Genomic DNA, 21769 nt, shown 5'->3' on the forward strand with positions numbered 1-21769 from the left:
AACAACTACTTTCCAGCAAATGAGCCAAAACAGCTTCATGACTATGTATCTATTGCAGCCATACAGAGGATTACGGACGGGGAGTAACATACATGGAAAATATGGTTTTCAAAGGGCAGAATGTTCCCGTTGGCGTGAGGGGACAGGCCCCGCACATCCGCGCGTAAAATGATGCGCAGTGACATCGGGTGAACATCCCAACATCACCATGCGCCATCGCAATATTTCGCTTGGCAGGCACGCAATGATATCTGACACGCGCCCACCATTAATTAACGGGCCAGTTAAGGCCCTTGAGTGTTCAATCGACACCGATTTTTTGGCACCCGTGCAATCTTCGGGTTGGCGCACGGGCACAACGGGCAGGCGGGTAGGACACATTTGTATAAACCTCATCCACGGGCGGGATAAGAGGGCTCACTGTGGTTGCGAGTGTGCACAGTCAAGTATTTATTTATGAAAGTTTTTGAAACTTGCCTGTGTGATCTGCAGTACTTCAGAATGCTTACCAGCTGCTTTTTCTGGACTCTTAACCCTCAGGTCAGCACTCTGCAGCGAGGAATCGTTTCTGCCATTTTCAGGAAGCCTTCCCTTAGCCTGGGAATGGGAGCTGAACTGAACACTGGAGGCAGCTCCTGTGAGGAGGAAGGGGGGGCTGGAAGGGGGAGGAGGCCAGGAGTGCACATTCAGCCTCCAGGGGAGCCACCTTTGGGAGGACAGGTGCAGGCACAAGGGGCGCAGGGCCAAGAGCTAGCCCAAGGCGGAAGGAGCCGCAGAAGACGCCACTATCCTGCTGCCAGGGTTTACAGGCGGCGAAGCCACTACCTCAATATGTCTGAGATGCAGTGCTGAAGGAGGCTCCGTCTCTCAAGGGAGACAGTCAACTATATCTGTCAGATGATTGGGCCTGAGATCTCCGCTAACTGTGTGGGCACACCCCATGCCAGTGGTTCTAAAGGTCAGAGCTGCCCTCAACTTCTATGCCTCTGGCTCCTTCCAGGGGTCGGTGGGTGATCTTTGCGGTGTCTCCCAATCAGCTGTCCACACTTGTATCAAGCAGGTTATAGACGCTCTGTTCAGGCGTGCATTGACCTTCATCCTCTTCTGTTGGGACCAGGCCAGCCAGACACAGTGAGCCAGAGGCTTCGCTGCCATTGCTGGCTTCCCCCATGTCCAGGGTGCTATAGACTGTACACATGTGGCCATCAAGGCGCCAGCAGGTGAGCCCGGAGCCTTCGACAACAGGAAGGGCTTCCATTCCATGAACATGTAGATAGTGTGTGATCACAGGATGCTGATTCTACAAGTCTGTGCAAGGCAGCTCCCACAACGCCTACATCCTCAGACATTCCCACGTACCGGGGGTTTTCAGTCCTCCAGCCTGGCTGGATGGATGGCTGCTGGATGATAAGGGCTGTCCCCTCAGGAGGAGGCTCATGACGCCTCTCCACCATCCAAGAACAGAAGCTGAGCAGCGGTACAATAGGTGCCACGGCACCACAAGGGCTGTGGTGGAGGGAACCATCGGTCTTCTCAAGATGCACTTCCGACGCCTGGACCGCACAGGGGGTGCACTCCAGTAACCCACAGATCATGTGTTGCTGATAGTGGTTGCATGCTGTGCTCTCCACAATCTTGAGCTGGAAAGGGGGGACGCAGTGAGCGATGAAGACGTTGATGCAGTGGCTGCGGCTGCAGACGATGAGTCCAGCAGTGAGTCCGAGGATGAGCACGCACAGGGAAATGCTGAAGGGATAGCCGCTGACCCGGGCATACTCCAGGGAGGCAGGGACACCCGGGAAGCTTTAATCCAATGAACCTTCAGTTAGCATGCTGCAGATGGACCATCAGGAGAAGCCTGGGCTGTAGGCTCCATACTCGACACTCGACACCTAAGAGCAAAATCTGCCAGGTTGGAACAGTCACTAAGGGCCTTGTTAGTAAAGCTGAATGTCCAACAAAGCACTCATTACAGTTTTGGAAACCATACACATGCAGGAGCAAAGAGGCACACTCAGTCATGGTGACATATTTGAATTTATTCTGTCAAGCAAACCAATTTATTTTTAAAAAAAGAGAATAGTGTTACATAACAAAACAAATCATAAGGACCTCATCTTGGGCCAACACAAGAGCACCAGCGAAAAATCCGTGGTGTGCCTAAGATGCCTTATGTTTTTGTTTCCGGGTACTACATCTTTGTGCTGCCCCGTCGCTTGGAATGGCATCTGAGACAGCCTGCTGACTCTGCTGTCCTGTTGGCCTTGATGACCTTGGCGGACGTCCTCCGGCCCATGGAGCCTGTGCTGGCTCCGCCTGGGAGGGAGCTGCCAGTTCTACAGCTGCCATCTCCCCAGTCGTCGCAGCCTCACCAGATGCTACGATCACTGGGAGAGGGACGGAGGAGCTGCCGCCCTCATCCAGAGCACCCTGAGAGGTGCCCATGGAGACACCAGGCAGCTGCTGCACTGACGTGAGGTCGCTTCGGACCTCCCTGCTCACTGTGGATGGATGGGCACCAAGCTGGGAAAGTTGGTGCCCAGACCATCTCCCACACTGGCACTGACTAGCTAAGGTCAATGCCGATGTGAGGGCTTGCTGGTCCGAATGCATCTCCAGGAAGCCCTGATGGGTCTCGTGGAGGAGGCTCTCCATGAGAGTCACCACTCTCTCCATGGAGGATGCATGGCACTCGGACATGTGTCTCATTGCTTCAGCAATCGTCCGTGTAGACTCCTCCACCACGGAGACCAAGCCAAGCATAGCCTCATGTATCTCCCCGAGATGCTCCCACATGCCTGGCCGCATTTCCTGTGCCTGCTGCATCACGGACGACTCCAGAGGCACATCATCAGGCACTGACTGAGAATGTGCCTGGTCCCCTACAGTCTTCCAACTGCTGGCGCCATGGGCACTCTGTCTCTGCCAGCTCCTCCAGCGATTGTGAAGTGCCCTCACTGCTGTGCCCTGGACACTAGCCAATGTTTGAATTCTCACCAAGGTGCTGTTATCCGTGCTGGTGCCTGCCTGGCAGAGATGGTGGAACGCTGGTGAGACTTCAGGCCCCTCAGGTGTGAGAGGGGGCCTCTGCTGCTCCTCCTCCCGGCCCTGCTCCAATGATGCTGAAAGGAAGAACAAGGACAGTGGATCAGTTAACGTGGAGACAATGACAATGTGCATCCCTGAGCCCGGGATCATTATGCGCTCATCCTTCAATAAGCAGTGGTCAAGCCATGTTGCAAAATTAAATCAATTAACGTTCAGCACTGCCATGGCTGTTGGGAGAACAATGCTGACCTCACTGGTGGGCATAAATACCTGGCTGTGTCACCCCAGCCTCACCGACACCAGTGGACGTTAGCGCATGGCGCCTCTCCAGATCCAGGGCCTCCTGCACAAAGTGGCTAAGAATGGTGATCTGCGCCTGGCCGCCGCCAGTCCTCACATGCTCTGCCGCGTTATGAGTATTCTTCTCCTGAAAAGGACAGATGAGCATTGATTTGTGCAACTTGTACCTGGATTCTCTTCGCGCACGGCCCACCCCAACCAGAGTGGGACATATCAGGGCTCCAGAGCCTCCTCACCCTGCTGCTGTCAAACACTCACACAAAGATGCTAGGCTTGGTCCCCAGCCCCCCACCCGCCCCTTGGATACGTGCTGCCTACATCACATTTGGCACCACACGGCATATCCTTCCACAGCAAGGAGGCGCAAGCATGTGGAGTACAGAGCGTAGCAGATGGTTCGTTGCCATACCACCTTGAAGCTCCCCTCCTAACATGTCATCATCACCCTGACTTGGATATGTTCTGCAGTTCAAGCACAGCGCCTAGGTGCAGCTCCTCCAGGTTGCCCCCAAACCAGTCATGTGGGACTCAGTGTAACACATGCTGTGGAGGCAAAACACATCTCTTCATTACCCTCTCAGGCTGACCTCAGCATGGGCAATATCTGCTGGCCCACCCAGCAAAGGACAAATGTCATCAATGATTCAATGCAATCACTACACTCAGACATGTGGGGGCGGAGACAGCAGGGCAGCAGGGGGGAAAGCCAACCTGCTGGGTTACATACCAATGCCAACATGGTACTCACCCTGCCAGAGCGCAACAAGTTGTTGAAGCGTTTGAGACACAGGATCCAGTTGCACCACACCACGTCACGGGAGCTCACCACCTCTGCCACCCCCTCCCAGGCACGTTTCGTCCTCCTATCCTGGGGAACCAGCACCTTCTGCCGTGCTGCCACCTCCTCGAGGAAGGCAGCAAGGCAGTCATCCGAAAAACAAGGGGCACACTGGCCCCAAGCCCTAATCTCTGGCCTGGCCCGTCGCACTGCCCTAACCTCCGGACTGGCCTGCTCACCAGAAACCCTCTGGTGAGCCCATCCACTTGCCATTGTGAGCAGCCTTGCAAAGGCCCCCTTTGTAACAATGCAAAACGTGTTTTCCTGGGGGGAGAATTTCCCTGCCATTTTTAGAGAACTGTGTTGGAACAATTTGTAGTAAGGAAACGAAGGTTTAGCTTTTTGTGGACCTTCAAATTGCTTCCGCTGAGTCTCTCGATGTTTTCAGGTGGTTCCCACAATACACCTTTCAAATATAATCTACATCTTAGAAAACAACATGCAGTAAAGTAATTGCAGAGATAAAGTAAAGAACAAAACACTTTTATTTTACCTGCTTATCCACCAAAGTGTGGCTGAAGAGTGGAAATTAGACATTGTTTTTAAAGGGATGCATAGAAGTATAGAAGTTTAACACCAACCCCCTCCACTTCTCTCTCTCTCTCCCCCCACCTAAACCCAACCCCCCCACACTCACACCTTAAACCAACTTATATTTCACCCCTTTCTTGGACTCACTCAAGTTCTGTCGAAGGGTCATGAGGACTCGAAACGTCAACTCTTTCCTTCTCCGCCGATGCTGCCAGACCTGCTGAGTTTTTCCAGGTAATTCTGTTTTTATTTTAGAAGTTCCCTGTTGAATCAGCTGCTTACACGCATTTTACATGGGTTTTACACTAATTCTTGCACCAACAGATAATATATGGGCCTGAATATTGCAGCTGTAATGATGGTGAAACTCTCAGCAATTCAGGCATCCACATGTGCAGTTAAATATGAAAATCCAGAAGTTACTGTCAGTGATTCCCTGCTCCTCCACAGGGTGTGGCTATGAAGTTCCTGCAGTGGAAATCTTTAGAGCTCACTTGCACTGAGGTGAATTTACCTAGTATGTTGCAACACTGCTGTAAAAGAAACTCTAAAAAGTTATGCCTTGTTGAATGAGGTATAACTGAGTTTTTAATGGCATAATAACTCACAACTATTGTTGAACAACCTCTCTGGCCCTAGAAACCTAATTTTATATTTGTGAAATTCAAAATTCTACATTATGATAAAAAAAATTCCATAGGTTCTTAATAAAATAATATATGATATTTTGGCTTCACCCTTATTCTACAATGTGTATGTCCCAATCTTTATTTTGCTCTCTGTAAAATAATTAATGAAAAATGAATGATAATGATTGCATTTAATGTCCTGGTTTGCTGCCTGTAAAACTTATGTTATGTGTTTGGCAGCCTGCTGGATGACATCATCTTTGATGGCATCTGGAGATCCCCTAGACCTTGGTGCCAAAATCAAACTAACAATGGGAAAATGAAATCCATGCCACAGCGATCATTAGATCTTTGTGGGCAGCTTTCTATGTAGGTCAGCGGTGGGTATTGTTGCTTCACGCTGACCACAAAATCTGGACCACAAGCTTATGCCAGAAATCTGTAAATATAACCCTCTGCTAAGAACCACTGAGCGCAGCAACTTTGTTAAGGGAGCAACAATGGTATAAATTACACTGAGTGATTTCTAAGTTTGCATATTTTACAGGCAAGTTAAAAATGTCTTCAGAAAAAAAACACCCTTCTGATGCGCCTCAATTTAGGAAGTTTTATTTGATTTTAGAATTGCTCTTAACACTGAATTACCATGCAAACTCCTCTTCATTCTAGCGGTTAACTTACGAGCAAAAGATGGCTCGCAGATTACTGGGTGCCGAGGATGCTGCTTCTGTTCTTGAACTTCAAAAGATGGAAAATGAGCAGATTAACCAGGTAATTTAGCTGACACATGGAGTTTGATGTTGGTGAGAATGTAGAAAGATTGCTGACTGTTGGGATCATTGGAGGAATCTTTCCCAGTTTGTTGACATAAAAAGTTTGATATGTGAAATTGCTCCACACAGGTGGTTGGGTTTTGGATCTTTCGTCAATGCATACATTTTTTGTTAAATTTCCTAAAAATGTATATAGCTTTGTCATAAAGTTAACATAGCTGGATAATATATTGACAGACATACATGAAAATTAATAACTATACAGATACTTCAAATATAAAATATGTGCTCTTGAAGGATTGAGAGCATGTGCAACTGGGTGTTCGCATAAGCAAAAAGTGCAGATATGTCAGTATGGTATGCAAGTGTGCATATGTGCGCCTCTGTGTATGCATGTGTCTTTGCATGTGTGCATGCATGTACACACGTGTGCATGTGTATGTGTGTTGGTGTGTGTGTGACAGTGTGTGTGAGTGCGTGCGTGCGTGTGTGTGTGTGTGTGTGTGTGTGTGTGCACCTGTGTCTGTGTGCATGTGCCTGTGTGTGTGAGAGTGTGTATGTGTGTGTGTGCATGTATGTGTGGGAGTGTGTGTGTGCGTATGTGTCTGTGTGTGTGTGTCTGTGTGTCTGTGGCTGGGATTTTCCGTGCCCATTGATGTCAGGCGTGTTCGGTGGCACGAGCAGACAATATGACGAGAAAGCCAAAAATCAGTTTCAGGATGTTGTGTGCGTGAGTGTGTGTGTGAGTGTGTGTGTGTGTTTGAGAGTGACGACTGCATGTCATCATTATCTTCCTACAATGGAGTGACTATTAGGGCCTCCAATGTGTCTCCATGACAGGAGCATTATCACAGAGGGTACGTGTGCTGCCATAAACCAGACTGAAGTCAAAGGTTCATAGTTAGTTCAACAGGCTCCATGCTTCTGGTGTACTCCTCCTGCAGGATGAGATACAGAGATGCGTGGATTAGCATGGGTGTACTAAGAACCTCTCTTGGTTAAGTCTGAAGGCCCCTTAACACTTCTCAGAGAGTGCTAGCACCACTTGGTTGGCCAGAGTTTAGTGTGCTGCATGGCTGCCCGAAATCCCACCTTCCTCCACCCCACTTCACCTGACTGATTGGCGGCAGCTTTGCCCACTGGACTGCATGCTGTGCTCTCAGCTCAAGCGCAGGCATTCTCCTAACCTGCGCTGCAAGACTGCGCTGTTAGCTTGAACCATGGGGCAGACTGATCCAAACCTGAATGATGACATTGCAAGGGGCTGTGAGCACCTCCACCAGTGACTGCTCCATGGCCAGATTTAGCAAGGAGATTGTACAACATGCCCAACTGTTGTGCAGTCCAGTAAAACGCACATTACTGTGCAGTCTGCACCTGAGGGGTGAAAAGCTCTGGAGCACTTGGTGGCATGTTCATGCCTCTGCATTGCTTGAGTGGGCAGATAAGCTAGAAGCCCAACTCCAATCATATCAATGTGGCTGCACCTGAACTGTCTCAGCTGCAGAAGGATGGTCACTTTATATAAGGTTTCCCCAATGCATGGCTGCTTCCCTGGCCCATCCCCCACCACCCGCACATGCTTGTGCACTACCTTCAACCGCAGGACAGCCTTTTCTACCCCCTCAACACGCCTCAACCTTGTTGTCCAACAGGCGACCTGGGCGATCGCGCTGCAACGTTACTGTGCTCTCACCACTGAGTTCCCCTCAAAGTGCAGCCCGCCAAGTGCATGCCTTTTATATTCTTTGTGAAACACATCAGCGTGCAATTGCACCGTCGTGGGCGGAAGATCCAGTTGGGGGGGCAGGGGGGGTTATGAGTCCAGCGGCTACCCTTATAATGATATGCTGATATATTAAATGAGGTGTCCAATGGCGGGAAATGAGGCCCGCCATCAATGGTCTGAGCTGACGTTTGCAAACTGGTTTTATGACATCGTGAAACCGATTTTTGGCCTTCTTACCATATTAACCGCTCATGCCACTGAACTGGCTCAACACCAACGGGCACGGAAAATTCCGCCACGTGTGCCTGTGTGTTTGTGTGTGCATATATCTTAGTCAAAGAGTCATAGAGGTCTACTAAAGCACAGAAAAAGGCCCTTCAGCCCATCGAGTCTGCGCCCGTCAAGCAAGAACCTAATTATTCTAATCCCATTTTCCAGCACATAGCCTTGTATGCCATGGCATCGCGAGTGCAGATCCAAATACTTCTTAAATGTTATGAGGGTTTCTGCCTCTACCATCCTTTCAGGCAGTGAGTTCCAGATTCCCGGGTGAAAAAATTCTTCCTCACATCTCCTCTAAACCTCCTGCCCCTTACCTTAAACCTATGCCCCCTGGTTATTGATCCCTCCACCAAGGGGAAAAGTTCCTTCCTGTCTATCCTATCTATGCCCCTCATAATTTTATACACCTCAATCATATTCCCCCTCAATCTCCTCTGCTCCAAGGAAAATAAACCCAGTCTATCCAATCTCTCCTCATAACTAAAACTCTCCAGCCCAGGCAACATCCTGGTAAATCTCCTCTGCACTCACTCTAGTGCAATCACATCATTCCTATAATGCGGATTACAGAACTGTACGCAATACTCTAGCTGTGGCCTAACCAGCGTTTTATACAGTTCCAGCATAACCTCATTGTTCTTATATTCTATGCCTCGGCTAATAAAGACAAGTATCCCATATGCCTTCTTAACCACATTATCTACCTGTCGCCCTACCTTAAGTGATCGGTGGGCATGCACATCAAGATCGCTCTGATCCTCGGTACTTCCCAGGGTCCTAACATTCATCGTGTATTCCCGTGCCTTGTTTGTCCTGCCCAAGTGCATCACCTCACACTTATCTGGATTAAATTCCATTCATCAATGATCAGCCCATCTGACCAGCCCATCTACATCCTCCTGTAATCTAAGGCTATCCTCCTATTTACCACCCCACCAATTTTCATGTCATCCGCGAACTCACTGATCAACCCTCCTACATTCAAGTCTAAATTGTTAATATATACCACAAACAAGGGACCCAACACCGATCCCTGTGGAGCCCCACTGGACACAGGCATCAAAAACACCCTTCGACCATCACCCTCTGCTTCCTGCCATGCAGCCAATTCTGGATCCAAGTTGCCAAATGGCCTTGGATCCCATGGGCCCATACTTCTGTTTTCAGTCTCCCGTGAGGGACCTTATCAAAAGCCTTGCTGAAGTCCAAGTAGACTACATCAAATGCATTGCCCTCATCTACACACCTGGTCACCTTTCAAAATTTTCAATCAAATTGGTCAGACGTGACCTCCCCTTAACAAAACCATGCTGACTGTCCTTGATTCATCCCTGCCTCTCCAAGTGTAGATTAACCCTGTCCCTCAGAATTGCTTCCAATAGTTTCCCTACCACTGAGGTTAGACTGACTGGCCTGTGGTTCCCTGGTTTATCCCTTCCTCCCTTCTTGAATAACGGTACAATATTGGCTGTCCTCCAGTCCTCCAGCACCTCTTCTGTGGCCAGAGTGGTATTAAAAATTATTGCCAGTGCCCCTGCTATCTCCTCCCTTGTCTCACTCAACAGCCTGGGATATATTTCATCTGGGCCTGGAGATTTATCTACTTTTAAGCCTGCCAGACTACTTAGAACCTCCTCCCATTCAATGCAAATTTCTTTAATTATATCACAGTCCTTCTGCCTGATTTCCATACCCACATCGTCCCTCTCACTTGTGAACACCAACACAAAGTATTCATTTAGAACCCTACCTACGTCTTCCTGCTCCACACACAAATTACCACTATGATCCTTAATGGGCCCCACTCTTTCCCTAGTTGTCCTCTTACTCTTAACGTACTTGTAAAATAACTTTGGATTTTCTTTTATTTTACCTGCCAATGTTTTCTCATGCCCCCTTTTTGTTCTCCTAATTTCCTTTTTAAGTTCCCCCCTACACATTCTGTACTCCTCTAGGGCTTCTGCGGTATTGAACCCTCGGTACCTGCCATAAGCCTCCCTTTATCTCTTTATCCAATCCTGTATAACCCTCAACATCTAGGGTTCCATGGATTTGTTTGTCCCACCCTTTGTCTATACTGGAATATGTTGATCCTGTACTCTCCCTATTTCCTTCTTGAATGAGTCCCACTGCTCTGACGCAGGTTTACCTAAAAGTAGCTGCTCCCAGTCCATTCTGGCCAAATCATATCTGATCTTATTAAAATTGGCCCTTCCCCAATTTAGAACTCTGATTCCTGGCCCATCCTTGTCCTTTTCCATAACAACTTTGAATCTAACAGAGTTATGATCACCATCTGCAAAATGCTCCCCCACTGATACCTCTACCACTTGCCCACTTCATTCCCTAAAATTAAGTCCAGGACCTTCCCTGGATTCCTTCCCTGTCTCTTGTAGGACCTTCTGTGTACTGAATTAAAAAGCTCTCCTGGATGCATTTTAAGAATACCGGTCCTTCTAAACTTATCACACTATGACTAACCCAGTTAATGTTGGGGAAGTTGAAATCCCCCACTATTACTACCCTATTATTTTTACATTTCTCTGAAAATTGCCTACATATCTGCTCTTCTATTTCTCTCTGACTGTTTGGGGGCCTATGGTACACTCCCAGGAATGTGACTGCCCTTTTTTTGTTTTTCAGTTCTACCCATATGGCTTCATTTGAGGAGCCTTCTCAGATGTCATCCCTCTTTACTGCTGTAATTGATTCCTTGATCAATATTGCAATACCCCCTCCTCTTTTACCTCCTTCCCTGTCTCGCCTGAGGACCCTATATCCTGGAATATTGAGCTGCCAATCCTACCCCTCTCTCAACCATGTCTCTGTGACAGCAACTATATCATACTTCCATGTGTTAATTTGTGCCGTCAACTCATCTGCCTTATCCGTCATACACTACATTAAAATAAATATCATCCAACCTTGCCAAACTCACTTGTGCTTTAAATGGCCTATAATTTCTATGCCTTCCAGACTCACTTGCTCTCTCTTCTAATTTTGGCTGTGCATCTCCCCCTGCTGAACCTCTTCTCAGGATCCCATCCCCCTGCCAAGTTAATTTAAACCTTCCCCAACAGCAATAGCAAACCTCCCTGCAAGGATGTTGGTCTCATTCCGGTTCAGGTGTAACCTATCTGCCTTGTACAGGTCCCACTGCCCCCAGAAATGGTCCCAATATCCCAGAAATCTAAAGCCCTCCCTCCTGCGCTACCTCCCCAGCCATGCATTCACCTGGACTAACCTCCTATTTCTATACTCACTAGTGCATGGCACCCGAAGTATCCAGAGATTTCTACCTTTGAGGTCCTGTTTTTCATCTCTGTGTGTTTATGTGTGTGTTTATGTGTGTGTGTGTGTTTATGTGTGTGCGTGTTTATGTGTCTGTGGGGTGTGTGTGTATGTGTGTGTGTGTCATGTGTGTGTATGTGTGTGTGGTGTGTGTGTGTGTACATGTGTGTGTGTTTGCATGTTGTGTGTGTGTTTGCATGTTGTGCGTGTGTTTTACGTGTGTGCACGTGTGCCTGTATGTGTGCACGTGTGCCTGTGTGTGTGTGTGTGCGCGTGTGCCTGTGTGTGTGCGTTTGTGTGTGTGTGCAATGTCTGTATGTACATGTTTGTGTATGCATGTGCCTGTGTATGCGTGTACACATGTCTGTGTGTGCATGTGTGTGTGTTTGCATGTGTGTGTGTGCACATGTGCCTGTGTGTGTCTGTGTGTGTATGAACAGAATAAAAGCTCAAGAAAGTAGAAAAAAATACAATTTATGCGGAAATTATTCCTGCTGTGATTCCTGGTCTGATTCCTGGTGATCCCTGCTGTGATTCCTGCTGTGAATTTTGAACAGACCTCAAAATATGTAGCTAATGTTCCCACTCAAAACCAGCAGGATCCAAATAAACATATGTAAATTGGGGTCCTGCAACAGTATAAGCACAAAAAGCCTCATTTCGGTTGCCACCTGCTCATTATCAACAGTTCCATAACTCTCTTCTCCACTTTGCTCACTGCAATACTGCATCTCACCAACAAATTAGCCACAGACATGGAGATCATTTACAGAACAGACAGAAAACTGTTCAACCCACACCACCTTCATTCCAAAATCAAAATTACTCCAGTTCCAGTCATTGACCTGCAGTATTGAGATGGCACTTGTGTATGCACTCACTCAGAAACTGAGCTCCAGGTCATTGTCAACTCCTTCTCCAAAGCATATGAGAAAATGGGCCTTTCACTAAACACCTGGAAAACTAAGGTGTTCTTCCAGCCAGGTCCCACAGCACAACCCTGCCCGTCGATTAAGATCAGCGATGAGGTCTCGGAAAATGTGGAATATTGCCTGTATCCTGGGAGCCTCTTCTCGATGAAGGCAGGCATAGATGACAAAATTCATCATCCAATGTGCCAGCTCAGCTTTCGGCCAATTGAGGTAAAGAGTATTTAAGGACCAAACCCAAGATTAAGATCATGGTTTACCATGCAGCAGTGATCCCCGCAAACCTTTTTGCTTCAGAGACTTGGACAACCCACAGTAGGCACCGTAAAGCACTGGAAAGTACCATCAGTGGGGCCTTCACAAGATTCTCCAAATCCAGGGGCAAGAAAGGCGGTCCAATAACAGTGTCCTCTCCCAAGCCAACATGCCCACTATTGAGGCATTAATCACTCAAAACCAGCTCCGTTGGGCAGGACATGGAGTTGTATGCCTGACACCAGACTCCTGAAGCCAATGTTCTACTTGGAACTTGGTCAATGTGGAGACCCTCAGGAAGACTGCAGAAACACTTTAGAAATGTCCCCAAAGCATCCCTGAAGAGATCAAACATCCCTACTGACCCATTCATTCAGCTAGGCACCAAACACACCAAAACATTTACAGAAAATGCTGGAAAGACTCAGCAGGCCTAACAGCATCTGCAGCGAGAGAAATAGAGTTAACATTTCGAGTCCATATGACTCTTCTTCAGAGCTGAAGACTCCAGCTCTCAAGAAGAGTCATACGGACTCAAAACATTCATTCCATTTTCCCCCCCCCAACAGATTTTGTTAGGCCTGCTGAGCTTTTCCACCATTTTCTGTTTTTGTTTCATATTTCCAGCATCCGCAGTATTTTGCTTTTATATTATGCACCAAAGCATTTAACATTGGGAACACACAGGAGCAAAGTCAAGGGCATCAGAGAGAGTGCACAAACCTCCAACCATTTAAACAACACCTGCTCCACATGCGACAGAGTTCTGCAGTTCGCACACTGGACTTATCAGCCATCTCTGAACCCATCGAATCAGAGTGCAAGCAAGCCATCCCCAATCCCGAGAGACTGGCTAAGACAAAGATGAGGATCAACAGTTCTACAACCCACCCACAATCAAGAGGCGCCATTTTCACCAATATTGAAAGGGATCCTTAGTTTATTTCAGGTAAATCACTGAGAAGTTTTAGGTTTCTCGTATGTGCAACATTGAGGTGTTTAGCTACCCTTGCAACTGCTGGTACTATATTTATCCAGGGCCTCATGTTTGGAATCATGTGGATCCTGCTGCGAATTCCACTGTTACTGGAAGGAGTGGAAGAGCAGCGCCCTGAGGGCACACAGTTGCAGGGAGAGCAGGCATGGAAGAATGTTCACAGGATTCCTTATCCTCCCAGAGTTTGCAAATCTAGACCATCATTCCTGGAGTTCTCAGGGAGGCATTGCATAAGAAAACTGCATTCGTCCAGGGAGACAGTGACAAGAGATGGCTCACCTCCTGCAGCTGACTGCTGGGGCAAGTATGGCTTTTCCTGTGGCTAAGTTATTGCTGGCCTGAAATTATTTTCCTCCAGTTTCTTCCTAGCAGCAACACCAGTGATGTGTCAGTCTGTAAATCACGCCTGCATGAGGCAAGTGACTGATGCCATATTTACCACAACAAACACATTCACTACTTCCCCCAAGGGCATCCAGAAATAGCAAGATGGGGATTTTGGTTTTGCATGGGCTGCAGGCTTCCCCATGTCCAGGGCATCTTCTCTGCCCACATCATCCCGTGGGTTCTTTCGGAATTCTTCGTGTTTACAGGAATTGCAGACTCTTCCATTCTTTGACTGTCAAACTGGTGGCTGATGGCCGGCGATACATCATGCAGGTCAGCCTCCAGTATCCTGACAGCTGTCATAACACATTTTCAAGGTGGCAATTTGAACAAGCTGGCTTCCTGGCATGAGGGCATACATTTGCTTAGAGAGTGATGGGGAACAGGCATCCTGTTCTCTTGAGAGAGGGAAAACTCTCCCTCCTCCATCGTCCAGGATAAACCTGTCCACGTGATTGACACCACATCCACAAACATTCACTCCCTCCAGCACCAACACACAGTAGCAGCAGTGTGTACCATCTACAAGATGCATTGCAGGAATTCACCAAGGCCCCTTAGGCAGCATCTTCCAAACCCATAACCATGACCATCTAGAGGTCAAGGGCAGCAGATAGATGAGAACACCACTACTTGGAATTTCCCCTCCATGTCACTCACCATCCTGACTTGGAAATATATCACTGTTCTTTCACTGTCACTGGGTCAAACTCCTGGAACTCCCTTCCTAACAGCACTATGGGTGTAACTACACCGCATGGACTGCAGCGGTTCAAGAAGGCAGCTCACCACCACCTTCTCAAGGGCAATTAGGAATGGGTAATAAATGCTGGTCCAGCCAGAGAAGCCCTCATCCCATGAATGAATTTTTAAAAAACGGAGTTACTGAGACTGTATCATTGCCATTCCAAGATGCTGCTACCCTGATCTGTGGGGGAGCAGACTGCAGGGGATCTGTGAGGTAATTGAAAGCCCCAATTGTTCCCAGTCTCAGATATGTATACCTTAAAAAAATGGTTTATGTAGTGAGGAGGGGTCAACAGCTCACTCAATGAAAGTAGAGAATTATGGCTTGATCTGAAATTCAACTGAAATCCATGTTCACCTCACTTCAACTGCTATACTTGATTTTTTTCTTCACATTATTTGTTGGAGCACAAAGCAGCAAGGTCCAGCTTAACAGGACAAGCTCCAGCTCACCCAATATGTACCTCCCATGAGCCAATTATGCAGTAACATTTATCATGTAGAGACCAGTCCATTCCAGCAGCAGGAGGAAACAAGCTGTGGGAATCCAAGCATGATACGTGAGGAGAATTCGAGGAGAAGGGTCATTTGCTTTCTTAAACAATACTTTGTTGCAACTGTAGCAGTTCTTATTTGAGTCGGCAAAAAGTGGCAAGTCTGAAATTGTGTGAAATTCTTCTACCCCAATTTTTGGTAACAAGGGGTGCAATTGGCAGGTGCATCCACACCCATTCCGATCAGGGCGTGTAGGACACAAACTTCATCCAGTAACCTCATCTGAGTAATTTTAGTGCTAATTGGTTCATGCCCAGCACTGCTCTCTCCGCAACACTGTTGATGGGCTCTGCACACACAGCAGGAGACCCCAGCAGTGTTGCTGCGTACCACATGGTGCAAGCAGCATGCTCTTTCTTAAAGGCAGGCTGCCTCTTAAAGATGGAACTTTTTGCAAATAGAACACCAGGGCAGGCAGAGGGATCCAGACCGATGGATGTGGCACTGGAGGAATTAGTGATGCTGGTGGGCATGTGGAGACACACCATAGTCCCACGGGGGGAATGGGGACCCTGAAGGACCACCGTGAGAACATACGGGCGGGAAGTCAATTCCTGGAGTTTGGATCCAAGGACCTGACAGCAGTGCCACAGGAATTCTGATAGTGGGCAAGGTCAGCGAATGCTTCTTCACAAGACACCGCCCAGCCATTACACCCCTATCCTCTCATGCTGCTTAATGCACCACACATGCCCCCACCCCACCCACATCATTCACCCAGCAACACTCACTGCCACTCAAGACTCACACTTAATATTCAGATAATCCACCTCACCCTCGCACATGTACTAATGCTGCCAGCCTCACACCCACCTCACTTTTAAATGTACTTCCAACTATTCATCTGTGGCAGGCATATCACCCAAACACAGTTCTGCACAATCAGTACCATCCTGTCCTCTCTCATTCTCTCATGCAGGGCTAGGTGGCACACCACAAAATGAAGTGGAGCACAGCCAACAGGAGGCAAGGATTCCTACATCTCTTAAAGCCTACAGAGGAGGTGGCTTTCAGCATCATAGGGCCTGCTGCTGCCTCTTGCCGTATGGCATGATGAGCAAGCTGCAGACGGCGTGACCACAAACCACTTGCTTCCCACCCCAACCCCTTCCCTTCTGACTTCTTGCTTTCAGACAACCAAGAACTGCTTGGCCAGCCCCAGCAGCCCCAGGAGGAAGAGAGACAGTGACAGCACAGCCCTCATGAAGAGGCCCTATTACTTGATCTGACACTCGCAGCCACTAGCTCAGATACTGGCACTGCACTCTACCTTGGAGACTAGTGTATCATTTGGACCAGCACATGGTGAGTTACTAGGGATGAGCGGAATGGTTTGTGTGCTAGCTCACAGGTGACATACAAATACTGTTGCAGAAGACTCAGATGAAGACCTCGATGGGGCTCTGTACAAAGCAAAGCTGATGGAGAAGCTGGGTGCATTGACTGACCTGTCAAAGAGCACCGAGGAGTCCAGATCCAACTTAGCAGAGGGGAGGTCACAGAGCTTGTCCTCTCCATAGTCTCTACTCCATCTCCAAGTCATGCTGCAGACTCCATGGCACTGCACCTGCTACCCCCCACCCCCACCCCCACCTGTTGCAGCCTTTGTGTGACAGGTCACCTATTGCCATCCGTGTGAGGAAGCAGCAACACTCTCTGACAAATGCAGGAGCTCATCAAAACATATCCAAATTACCAGAAAGTATTTTCATAAACTTTCCAATAGAAAAAGTTCCAAAGGTTTAACTTGCCTGCAGTAAGGATGCTTGAACTTTAACTAAGTTACTGTAGGGTTCATCTTGCTGTTGCATGCTTCTTTGTTCAAGAGTGGACAACACAGGTGTTGGCAGGACCTGTGCTGGTTGGTTTGTGTCGCCATCAGCTGTTTGGTCTTTGTGGCATTTAGATAGCACCAATTCAGCATGTTCAGGTAGATGCAGAGGGTGCAGCTATGTGGTCGCATAGAACAATAGCGACCTGCCTGTCCCTAGGAAAGCCAGGAAGGCCTTCTTAGCGATGTGATTGAATTTTGTGCCCATGTACTTTTGCACAGATCAATCAAAATATTCAGTATTTATAATGACCAAAACTAATTTATGTTGTAGTTCATGAAAGACAGGAATGTGACAAGTTTGCAATCGAGAACAGTACTTAAGGGTTAATTGCACCATTTGATGTGCTAAACATATGGCAGCATAACTCTTGGCAAGCTTTGTCAACTTCTCCAGCACACTTCTCACCAGATTTTTCAGTCTCAACCTACATAAACTCCAAATCATTCGGTTCTCCACCATCCATGTTGTATTATGTGCTAAATCCTGCTCACGCTTCTCTTCCAATCTCACTAACATTTGCTGGCTCCCTGTCTCCCTGCATATTGATTTCAAAATTTTCATCTTCATTTTAAAAATTCCTCCCTGGTTTTGAATGACCGTACCTCTGCAACCGCCTGGAGCTCAATGTTTATCTTATCTTCTGTTTTTGTGACTGCACAACTTCAGGAGTACTTGTGTGATTATCTCCTTAAGCCCTGCAGCTTTGCTGTATCTTCCTTCACTTTCAAGAGGTCCTTCAATATGTAGCTACTGAACCACACATTCAGTCACTTGTTCCAAATCCTCCTTAATCCTGCTGAATATCCAATCCCCACCTCTACTGGAACACCTTGGGATGCTTTGATATATTGAGGGTGCTTCATGAATTTAAGTTGCTGTTGAATTTACAATCTTACTAATTCTAGGTAGCAACAATCCACATTACAATCATGGGCTTTATTGTTCCTCTAGCCATACTGTCTAAAGTATAGCTACCCAATCCCAGTTACCTTACAGTAAAAGGTTAAGCATCATTTAAAGCATGTTTTTATAATGTTTCAAGCAGCAGGAATGAACTGTTGTCACCTGTGGGGAGGGAATCCAACTGTTTACTAGTCTTTCAGTTGCAGCAATTTTTTCCACACAAAAAATTGGTTTCAAATTTTTTGTCTTGGGTCAAATATTTCTCTTTGCCTACGCAATTGGTAGGAATCTTTTTAAGTGCAAATGCCTGATTTCCATTGTATTTATTTCAAAGATGAATCATATATTCAGCGAAAAATAGCCTTGGTGGAGACTCAGGCCGGAATTTTTCAGCCGACATTTTTCATGTCGCTGGGATCTTTGGGTGAAAGGAGATTCCAATGGCTCGTCGGCCCCATCGTTGGGAGATGGGGAGGGGGGCTGGAAAATCCCAGCCTTAGACTTGCCTTTCCTGTGATAAGGTTTTGTGCTTGATTGATGTAAAATGGACTGCATGGAGGTTAATCTTTAGCTGTGTAAATGATCACCCACCCAGTAAACTAAATCTGCACTGATTTGATCTACAGGTTAACTAATATTCATAACATAATGCTCCTAATGAGGTGTCAACAGTGGCTCAGTTGGTAGCACTCTTGCCTCGAAGGACATGGGTTCACAGCAGTGACTTGAGTACAAAACCTAGGCTGATACCAGCAGAGTACTAAGGGAGTGCTGCACAATTTTGAATGAGATGCTAAACCAAGGCCTCATCTGCCTTCTCAAGTAGATGTAAAAGATTTCATGTAGAAGTGTAGAAAATTATCCCTGGTGTCCTAGCAAATATCGATCCCTCAATCAACATCACAGAAGCAGATTATCTGTTTATTATCACATTGCTATTTATGGAAATTTGTGTGTAACGTGGCTGCCATGTTTTCTTCATATACAACAGTGAATACACTTCAAATGTACTTCACTGGCTGTAAAACACTTTGGAGTGTCCTGTGGTCTTGAAAGGCACTATATAAATGTAATGTAGGTCTTTCTTTGCTTTTTAATTCAAATAACCTGTATATCCATGGGTGCATATTTTGCTGTCAGTCTTAACAATACAAATCTTAGGAAAGGAATCAAGGTGCAGACTCCTTCCCTGATAAGTCAAATTTTCCTCTTAATGGACTTAACAAGGAGGGTACTGCAAAGCAAATTCTGACCTTGTTAATCTTAAAAACTGTGCAAATTCAACTTCTACCTATGTACAGATTTTTCCTATGCCCGAGGTTAAAATGACTATGGGTAAGAAACAGGGCAATGCACCTCGACATCAGCCACACAGGCAAACCAAAATAAATCAAGTAGAATTGGTTGACAATATCTTTGTGAACAGGACCAAAGCCCATATCACACACAAACTTTACCTAAATGGTTGGCCTAGCATTTTCAGAGCAAAGCCTTCTTACCATGTCTTTGGTTCAGGAATCCTGCTCCATCTCACAGGCTCCAGGCCATTCTAATATTGGACAACCAGGCCGACCTGATGGTAAGTCTAGGGGGAAATCAAGAAGGGCAGTAGCCCGAGAACACAGAAGTTCCAAATATTCATGTGGAGCCTGGGGAAGAATTCCTTTTTGGTTCCTCCTCTGCAGCATGGTGTGGAAGACAAAGCAAAGCGTTCACAGTGCCCGCTCCACTCAGTTATCTGTCAAGATTCCAATCGAGATCTTGCGTACATCATAGGATTCTGATTTACATATTAAAATGGCCCAGTATCTGAAACAGGCAGGCCCTCTGATCACCCAATGGGAGAACCCATAAAGGATGGTGCTGGTTGGAATGACAGCATGGGTTGGGTAGGGGGTGGCGGGCAGGTGGGTAAGGCATTTTCAGGCCATTACCACATCACTTACTCTGGCTAAAGTTAAAATCTTCTGCATGGTGTCATAGAGACCTTTGTAATAAAACCAGTTCCCTTTTTAGGCTATAAAATAAAGCAGAAGTTTTATTTTCAGATGATGCAACTAAATGAAGAACAATGACCAGTAAAGGCACAAAAAGAGCAACTGGCACCACCAAGTGGATGAAATGAAGAATTTCATAAATAAGGCGCAATAAAATGAATTAATATACACCTCAGATAGAAAGCTAGAGTAACCTGCCAGTAAAAATTTGCTCGAGTGTTTAATTGCAGAAATAGCAGACAGGAGTTGCATTGTGCTGTGTCAAAGTTATAGGACACATAACTGTTGCTCTATAGGTCGCAAACGTAGATAGTAAACTTTGGCTGTCAGTATCTCCATTGTCAGAAAGTGCCAAAAAACAAAGCAATCAATGTCATATCAGGCTGTCCTTGTTCATCACCCAGCAGACAGCTTTCCAGTAGTGTTTGCAGAGGCCTGGCTTCAGGCAGCTTACATACCCCCTTGCAATGGTATGATGCATGATACTTTGAAACCTCAACTTTCATCATATAAAATTTCTAAAACTCTGTCCTTTGCACGCAAAAGTTCAGATGTACAGCTAACTGTCATTCGCTGTATAGGAACTTTTAGATTATTGCGATTGTTGACATGAACTTTGCTAATAGCACCATGGTCCAATTTCTTTGATATTTCTGTGATCTCAGGAATGTCATAAATTGACCTTGCCAACTGTTGCTTCCAATATGGATACAATAACAACAGCAAGAAAATACCTACATGTGATGCTAAATCAGAACAATATTAAAAAATGCTTATATAAATTAAACAAATTTAGTACAGAATTGTGAGTTATAATACATTTGCTCATAAATCACCTAAAATTAGAAAGGTTTACTTAACTGTAGGGATGCAAAATGGGGAGGAGCATACTGTGAACTGCAAATTACTGGGATGTTCCACACAAACAGTAGGTAGTAATGAAATCTGACTTCATGTGCATAATATATTTCTTGAATATAAAACAAAGCTCACCAAACCCTTGGTAAGACCTCATTCAGAATAATGCATCTGGTTTTAGCCTCCTCATATATTAAGTAATATAGAGGCTTTGAAAATGGTTCAGAGGACAGCACAAGAATGATTCCCAGCTTAATAACCTGCATAGAATTAGGGTGATTTGATAGAGGTATCAATTATTTCAACGTAATAGGTCAGGAAAGATCAAGGGTCATGTGTTTAAGTTACCAAAGAATAGGGCTAGGTTAAATGTTAGGCTGTTCCTTTTTCAATGATGTATAATCTCTGTACATTTTTATTGTGAATGTAAAAAGTTATTACATTATTAATATTGATATTGATGCAACAATGATGGGGCTGATGGGCAAGCATTAGCATCAAGTGTGATTTGTGAGCTGACAGACAGGAAAGGACAGCAATCACTATCTCTATTCTATCTGGTGACCAGCAGCTGACAGGACCCATCAGTGACACCAGTTATGCACAAACATTCTTGCAATTTGATTACTCTGCAGCCTTGAGGAGACACTGGAGTAAATCAGCTGGCCAGTTTTATATCCAGGCAGCAAGTATCCCAGTGTTTTACTGCAGAATGAAAAAGATTTCTATTATTCTCCTCTTTCTTGGGTACGGCTACACAATGCTGCTGCTTTCCAGCATCTCACCAATAATTCATAGTCTTTTGTCTACTGACTTCCAAACATTTGTGCTTTCCTGCAGATGTTGCTGATGGCCAATTAAAAATTAACAACCTGGCTGACTTTG

At 46.3% G+C, this 21769-nt stretch overlaps 1 protein-coding gene across 11 annotated transcripts in view; it reads left to right on the forward strand.

Annotated features, from left to right (window-relative positions):
- myot (myotilin) overlaps nt 1–21769 on the forward strand; it is a 159150-nt gene that overhangs the window by 98804 nt on the left and 38577 nt on the right. For all 11 annotated transcript variants that reach the window (XM_041194024.1, XM_041194023.1, XM_041194018.1 and 8 more), the window contains one exon: nt 6016–6117. In XM_041194024.1, the coding sequence (XP_041049958.1) occupies nt 6016–6117 (102 nt within the window). The remainder of the gene's footprint in view (nt 1–6015; nt 6118–21769) is intronic.

Source organism: Carcharodon carcharias, chromosome 8 (assembly GCF_017639515.1).
Source record: "Carcharodon carcharias isolate sCarCar2 chromosome 8, sCarCar2.pri, whole genome shotgun sequence".
NCBI lineage: Eukaryota > Metazoa > Chordata > Chondrichthyes > Lamniformes > Lamnidae > Carcharodon > Carcharodon carcharias.